We start from the raw sequence: 7,582 nt of genomic DNA, 5'->3' as shown, positions 1-7,582 counted from the left end.
GCTAGGCATGGGGATTGATTCTTCTGTAATCCCAGTAGTCAGGAGGCCAGAGGCAGGGAAGGATCCGTGTAAATTCAAGGCCTGGGCTACAGGAGACCCTGTCTCAAGGGAAAAGAAACAATGACCCGGAATCTATTAATTACTAACCCCCCGCTAATATCAAGTGCTGGAAAGATGAGCAGCAGCTTGAACTCAGACCTGTGATGTGGGATTCTCCTCTGTATGCTGCGAATATGTTTATTACCATTGCTTAATATAAAAGCTGCTTCGGCCTATGGCAGGGCAGAACAGAACTAGGTGGGAAAATCAAACAAGGATATATAGAGAGAGTAGGCAGAGTCAAGGAGACACCTTGTAGCTGCTGAAGGAGTCAGATGCTGGAACCTTACTGGTAGGTCATAGCCTCGTGGTAATACACAGATTAATAGAAATGGGTTAATTCAAGATATAAGAGCTAGCTAGAAATACACTTGAGTCATTGGCCAAAGAGTGTTGTAATTAATCTAGTTTCTGTGTGATTATTTGGGTCTGGGCGGCAGGGAAAAGAATGAGCAGTCTCTGGTGACAGACATGTCCGATGAGAGAATGCTAGTGCAGCCTCTGACAACAGGCAGCTTCTACAAGGTTATGTCCAAAGGCAGTGTAGTTCCTTCTCCAAGTGTAAACTCAAGAGACAGAGACAGAGTGACCACATAGTTCTGAACACACAGCTACTAAACCTTGCCACATGAGTGCATCCCCCTGACATAAAGTCAACCACAGAAGGCAGATAAGCCACAGTGGTGGTAGCGGATGCCTCCAACCACAGCACCGAAGCAGCCTAGGCAAAAGGATCAGAAGTTCAAGACCACATCTTTAATCTTTGAACTCCAAAGGCAGAGGCAGGTGGATCTTTGTGAGTTTGAGACTAGCCCAGTCTACAGAGTGAGTTCCAGGACAGTCAGTGCTACATAGAGAGACCCTGTCTCAATAAATAATATAAATTTTAAAAGTTAAATTCAAAGTTTTACTCTCCCCAATAATATAACAATAAACAAGAGCCACATTAAACACTATCTTTAGAGTGATCATTGTATTTGTGATCCTGGAGCTGGAACCTAGAAACTCAAACATGCTAGGCAAGCACTTTACCACTGAGCCCAGACTTGTTGGGTCTTCAAAAAATTCTTCACAGTGGTGCATACCTTTAATCCCAGCACCCAGGAGGGAGAAGCAGGAAGATCTCCATAAGTTTCAGGCCAGTCTGGTCTACAGAGTAGGTTCCAGGACAGCCAGGGCTACACAGAGAAACCTTGCCTCAAAATAAAGAAATAAGTCATTCAGGATTCCTTTAAACTTGCTTTGTATCCAGCCCAGTCTTGATTTCACTTTAGTTTAAAATATCTTGATTTTAATTTCTTTTTTTTTCTTCTTCTTCTTTTTTTTTTTTTTAGCTAGGTGTGGTGGTGCACACCTTTTAACCTAACACTTGGGAGGCAGAGGCAGGTGGATCTCTGAGTTCAAGGCCAGCCTGGTCTACAAAGAGAGTTTCAGGACAGCCAGGGCTATAGAAAAATCCTGTCGTTCCCCCACCCCCCCCAAAGAAAATTTTATTTGTGTGTGTGTGTGTGTCTGTGTGTGCCATGTGTGCTGAAATCCAAAGCAGCCAGAAGAGGGCGTTGGATTCCGTGGAGCTGGAGTTACAGGTAGTTGTGATCCACCCAGTGGGAACCAGTCAGTGTGTTTGACCTCTGTGTGCTAGATAAACAATTTACATCGTGCTAGATAAACAATTTACACAGGCGCCCACGCCCAGCCCACCACCTGTAAGCAAAGCTCTAGCACAACCCCAGGCCTGGAGGCCGGAGCTGGATGCCCAAGCTATGTCTTTTTACTCACCAGGCTGCGGACTTCCTCCTGGCAGCGACTTCTTGGTCACCTCGGCCAGTGCTCCCAGGCCCAAGCCCACCGCCAGCCCTGAGAAACAAGAAATGAAGCTCTGTGCTTGCTTGCCTGGGCTCCTCTCTCAGACCCCTCACCCCTGCCTCTTGGAAGGTGTCTAGAGGCCTTTGTCACTCCGTTAATAGGCAAGCACCCTCCTAGCTGAGCTGTATCCCCAGCTTTTCTTTTCTTCTGTCACTTTTGACTGAACATAGGGTCTCACAGATGTTACCAAAACTGTACATCCCTAGAATATTAAAAAAAAAAAAAAAGTCAGCCAGGTGGTGGTGGTGCATGCCTTTAATCCCAGCACTCGAGAGGCAGAGGCAGGTGGATCTCTGTGAGTTCGAGGCCAGTTTGGTCTACGAGTGGTAGTTCCAGGACAGGCTCCAAAGCTACAGAGAAACCCTGTCTCCAAAAACAAAACAAACAAACAACAAACAATTCAGACAGGGTTTCACTAAGTTGGCCAGTCTGGCTCAGCTCTGTAGCCTAGGCTGGCCTTGAACTGGAAATCCTGCTGAAGTCTCCTTAATAGCAGGAGCTACCATCAGGAACGACTCACGCTTACCCTTTCTTCTGACACACTTATGTAGCCCAGGCTAGCCTTAAACTCATTATGTCACCTCTCAGTGCTAGGATTTTAGGAATATGCACCATACTTTTTACTCGCAGTTGTGCAGACAGAACCCAGGGCCTCACGGATGTCAACTCCAAGCTCTGTCTTGGCATTGCTTCTCAGCCCTTCTCTTTATGCTCATCACTTATTTCCCATGTCTTCCTCTCCCTGCAATGTGGTGTAAGCCCAGGCTTCCTCTTCATTTCCTCCTCCTGCTTCCATTCTCCTCTTGCACACCGTATGGAGACAAGGTCTCAGTGAGTAGCCCTAGCTGACCTGAAACCGGCTATACAGACCAAGTTGGCCTAACTTACAGAGATCTGCCTGCCTCTGCCCAAGTGGTGGGACTAAAGGTGTGTACTACCATTCCAGACTTTGACCCTTGTTCTTTTTCATTCTTTCTAGATTTTATTTATTTATCTTATGTATATGAGTGCTCTATCTGCATGTCCGACTTTATGCCAGAAGAGGGCATCAGATACCACTATAGATAGTTGTTAGGAACCATGTGGTTGCTGGAAATTGAACTCAGGAACTCTGGAAGCAGCCAGGGCTCTTAATCACTGAGCCATCTCCCCAGCCCTTGACTCTTGTTCTTAAAGATATGTTAGGCCCCATGCCTCTTTCACTGCCACCATCTCTAGCTTGCAGCTGGCAATTGCCAAGTATGCTATACAGCCCTTCTGCGTCTCCATGCTGTGTACTGATGCCATGTGTAATGATGTGTCCCCTGCATTAGCTAGCTTTGTTCTCCATGAAACGCATTTGACAGAAAAACTCACATTTTGCAGAAAGGGAAACTGAGGCTCAGAGAAGTAAAGTAAATTGTCCAATCATAACATCGAAACCCTGGGCATACTGTTGCCCAGGTTCTACCCATAACACTCAACTGAGCCCATCTTTAACATCTGAGCTATGACCTGTGATGAAGGACAAATTTACACCATAATAACCCATAGAGAGTGGGGCAGTGGAATCAGGAGACTCGGAAGTTTGAGGCCAGACTAGGATATAGGAGATATTATCAGAAAAAGCATTTGTGTGTTGGGGGGTGTTAGGAGTGCGTGGTGGTGTACACCTTTAATCCCAGAACTCGGCAGGCAGAGACAGGCTTACCCCTGAGCTCGAGACCAGCCTGCTTTCAGGCCAGCTAGGCCTGAAAACCTGCCTCAAAAACAAACAAAAGGGCTGGAGAGATGGCTCAGAGGTTAAGAGCACTGGCTGCTCTTCCAAAGGTTCTGAGTTCAATTCCCAGCAACCACATGGTGGCTCACAACCATCTATAATGAGATCTGGTGCCCTCTTCTGGCCTGCAGGGATACATGCAGACAGAACACTGTATACATAATAAATAAAATAAAAAAAAACAAGATCATTTGTACATTATATATATCCACATTCGATATTCATTTGTGTTTTTTTTTTTCTATGCTATTCTCTCTCTCTCTTCCTTTCTTTTTTGAGACAAGGTCCACGATGCCCAGGTTGGTCTTAATTTGTGGGTTCAAGTAGTCCCACATTAACCTATCAGGTGGCTAGATTTCCAGGCATGCACCACCAGGCCTGGCTTTCCAACCCTCCGTCCTCAGCCTCTGAAGAGCAGGGATTAAAAAAGCTTGTGTTACTATGTCCAGCTCCTCCTTTCCCTCTTTCCTCTACCTGTCTCTCCTCTAGACAGGGTCTCACATAGCCCAAGCTGGCCTCAAACTCACTGTGCAGCCAGTGATGACCTTGAGCACTTGAACATCCTGTTCCTACCAACATCCCAACAGCTGAAATTACAGATGGCTATCCTGGTCTCCTCTCCTTTCTTAAACATTGGCTGCAACACATTTCTTTACTTTATACAGGTTTGAACAATCTTGCTAAAGGACCTACACTTGGGAGGCAGAGACAGGCGGATCTTTGTGAGTTCGAGGCCAGCCTGGTCTACCAAAGGAGTTCCAGGACAGGCACCAAAGCTACAGAGAAACCCTGTCTCGAAAAACCAAAATAAATAAATAAATAAATAAATAAATAAATAAATAAATAAAGGACCTAAAGTCAAGTCACACATTCCCCCACCCCCAAACTCTTCCATAAATAGAGGAATAAGTACACACGGTACAAGATCTCCTCAGGACAGGTTCTCATAAACGTTTACATTTCTGTTTTTCTGGGGTCTGCGGGTCTGCAGGTCTTTGCCAACTCCATCACTCTTTCCTCGTCTCTCCCCCCTCACCCTGTCTCTGATTCCTCCTTTCCCTTGCTTCACCCTACGAATGCTGCCTCTGATCTAGGTCACAAGAAGATCCCCAAGCTGCACCTACCCCCAAAGCTGGCCAAGCGGCTGATGCGGGAGGCAGGTACCTTGCGTTCACGCGAGCGATCACTAAGCTGAGAAAGGGGAGAAGGGGTGAGGTAGGGCAGGTGGGCAGAGTGGCAGATGAGCCCTGCCAGCCTGCTGCCACCTTCCTCAACATCAGGACCCAGTGCTTTCCCAGAGGATCACGGGGGTGGGGTGGGGTGGAAGCAATGATACCTGGGGCCGGGGTGCCTTCCTGAGCCGGGCTTCTCGTGCCCTGCGAATGTCCTCCTCACTTAGGCCTCTTCCAGACTGGTCTTGATGAACACTTTGGGCCCGACAACCCCTACATAGTCCCTGCAGAGAAGTGGATGTTAGTGGAGTGGAGAGCTAGCCCTCCTTTTTGGATGCCTATCATTTTACCCTCAGCCTCTTTTCCTTGGGGACCCCCTTCCCCAGCCTCTTACCCACCAGTGGGGCCTAGGCCCCAGGGCCCCACAGGGCAGATGAGCAGTCCTGCCCAGCAGTCCACGGGTCCCGCGCAGCGCGGCCCCTAGCTCCAACCACATTGCCTAAGGGATAATAAGGATTACAGGACTGGGCCTCCTTGTTTCGCCCCATCTTTGAGCCCCCTCCTCCGCCCATTGTTGATTGGATTCCAAGTTTCTCCTAGTTACCCCCCACGTTGCTAAGAACTCAGGTTTTCCCTAAGCGCCCCCAGCACCCCCCCCCCAAACGCCTTGCCGTTGCTAGGGTTCTTCCCCGTTGCTAGACACCTACAGATCCTCCAGGACTACTCTCTACTTCTCAGAGGCCCTCTTGTTGCTAGGCAGCGCCTTACCCTGGGCTGCTAAGTATCCACAATTCCCCTCCTGTACCCCCCCAAATACCCCGTTACGGGGCACCTCTCCCGTTGCTAAGCGCCCGGTCCACCAGGCTCAGGCTCCCGGTCTAGCACACGCTGTGCCTCTTGAGTTTCCGGGAACATCTGCATGCCCGCCCCCTCTGACCAGTTAGCCAATGGTAGCATAGCGGCTCGTTGACGTGCACAACGTACACCCCGCTGAGCGAGGAGGCGTGGCAAGGGGGTGGAACCTAAGCATTGGCTCAGTGAGCCTTCTGGGTCAGCCGCGAGGCACGTGAGCCCCAGATATACCCACAGTATTTCTTGAAAGCATCGAGGGATGCCTTTGAGAAAACATCCTTCCTCCGCTCCCCAGTACTTTTTCTCTCTTAACATCCTCCCTCTCTCTTGTAGCCAAAGGTGGATACCCTTGAACTCCTTCACTTCCCACCTGCTGAAATTGCAGGTCTGCACCATCAACATCCAGCTACATTTCCTCTTGGCAAGCTCAAAAGCTATCGTATATGTTTGGATTTTTCCCCCTAGTGGATGCACAAACGCAGGGCCTTTTGCATGTGACTGCTAAGCAAGCTTCTCCAACACTGAGCCACACCCCTGCAATATAACCACACATTCGTCCAAGCAAACATTTTCCTTGCACATGGAGACTCTCCAGTTTGCACCAACACCCACATCCTGGCATCCAGCCTCCATCCTTGCATATCTAAATCCACTGCCTGGCATAGGAAAACTGTTTCTCCGCTCAGGCCTTCAACATGACTCCCCTTGGCTGCATACTGTGTCTGTGTTCCCTCCTGCACCCTACTCTCTGCTCCCCGCCCACTCAAGAGATGGCCGTCAGTGGGAGGGAGCCCTCTGAAGGCCAGACATTTCCCAGAACACAGTCAAGATTCCCAGTGCTGAGTCAGGAGACTTGGCACGGAAGAAAATTGCCTCACTCTTCTCGTTTGGAATAGAAACATCTTTCCCACCACCGACCAGAGGGAGAACTGCAGATGTGTGCCTCCCAGCACGCTACACGGGTGCTCTGTCTAGCCTCACCCTCTTTGACGGGAACTAAAGATCCCTGTGCCTGACCCTTTGCTACGTGACCTCAGAAGAGCCCTCCTCCGCCTCCAGACGTCATGTTCTCAAATGTGTATGATGTATGTGGTGGGTTCCCATCTCTGATTTCTTAGCCCGGGATGAGATGACTCACCGGGGAGCCTCGGGCCCGGACGCAATGTCCCTACTATGGGTGACTCAATTTCAAGACTAAAAGGACCTCCTGTTCTCCTCCAAAGATAAGAGTCTGACTCGGGCGATGCAAGCCATGTCACCACAAGGGATAGACTGAAAAATCACCTCAGACAATAATCCTACAGGGTATGGCTCACCGTGGGCCTGCGTCACGTACTCATACACCCGAGTTCATGGCTCAGGTTACAGACAAAGGCTAGCGAACGGCAGAAATCTCAGTCCTCCCTGGTAAACTGGGAAAAGAAAAAAAATGGTGCTGGAGGTATATGTCAGGGTTAGAGCAAGTGTGATCACCAGCATTAAAAGGAGGGGCTGAGGGGATGGCTCAGCTGTTGAGCTTACAACCACCTGTAACACCAACTCTAGATCCAACACCCCCTTTTGGCTTCCAAAGGCACCTGAATGCACCCACACAGACACACACATACATATAAGGAAAACTAAAAAAAACAAACCAACCTTGTAGCGAGGCGTCCCTTACTGCAAAGTGATTGACAGAGGTAGGGATCCAGTGTCGGGCCCTGGCAAACAAATCCTCTAGACACGAGACCTTTATTTATTTATTTAGTTACTTAAAAATCAAAGGCCCCCGTACACATGCTCTGCCACAAAGGTAAATGCCCAGCCTCCGCTTTTTTTTTTTTTTTTTTTCAAG

The 7,582-nt window shown here is 48.8% G+C and overlaps 1 protein-coding gene across 2 annotated transcripts in view; it reads right to left on the bottom strand.

The window, feature by feature from the left end:
• Coq8b (coenzyme Q8B) overlaps positions 1–5,798 on the bottom strand; it is a 21,987-nt gene extending 16,189 nt beyond the window's left edge. Inside the window, exons 1-5 of one of the 2 annotated variants that reach the window (XM_005371584.2) lie at positions 5,665–5,798; positions 5,291–5,395; positions 5,061–5,180; positions 4,849–4,915; positions 1,879–1,956 (exon numbers count right to left, since the gene is read on the bottom strand). In XM_005371584.2, the coding sequence (XP_005371641.1) occupies positions 1,879–1,956; positions 4,849–4,915; positions 5,061–5,180; positions 5,291–5,392 (367 nt within the window). In that variant the 5' untranslated portion in view covers positions 5,393–5,395; positions 5,665–5,798. Of the gene's footprint in view, positions 1–1,878; positions 1,957–4,848; positions 4,916–5,060; positions 5,181–5,290; positions 5,396–5,603; positions 5,633–5,664 lie in introns of those variants that run through there. The other variant, XM_013355332.2, reaches the window with a different exon arrangement.
• Between the last annotated feature and the right edge of the window lie 1,784 nt (positions 5,799–7,582).

The sequence above is a fragment of the Microtus ochrogaster genome, unplaced genomic scaffold, assembly GCF_000317375.1.
Source record: "Microtus ochrogaster isolate Prairie Vole_2 unplaced genomic scaffold, MicOch1.0 UNK115, whole genome shotgun sequence".
Taxonomy (NCBI): domain Eukaryota; kingdom Metazoa; phylum Chordata; class Mammalia; order Rodentia; family Cricetidae; genus Microtus; species Microtus ochrogaster.
This window is presented reverse-complemented; position numbering and strand designations above follow the sequence as displayed.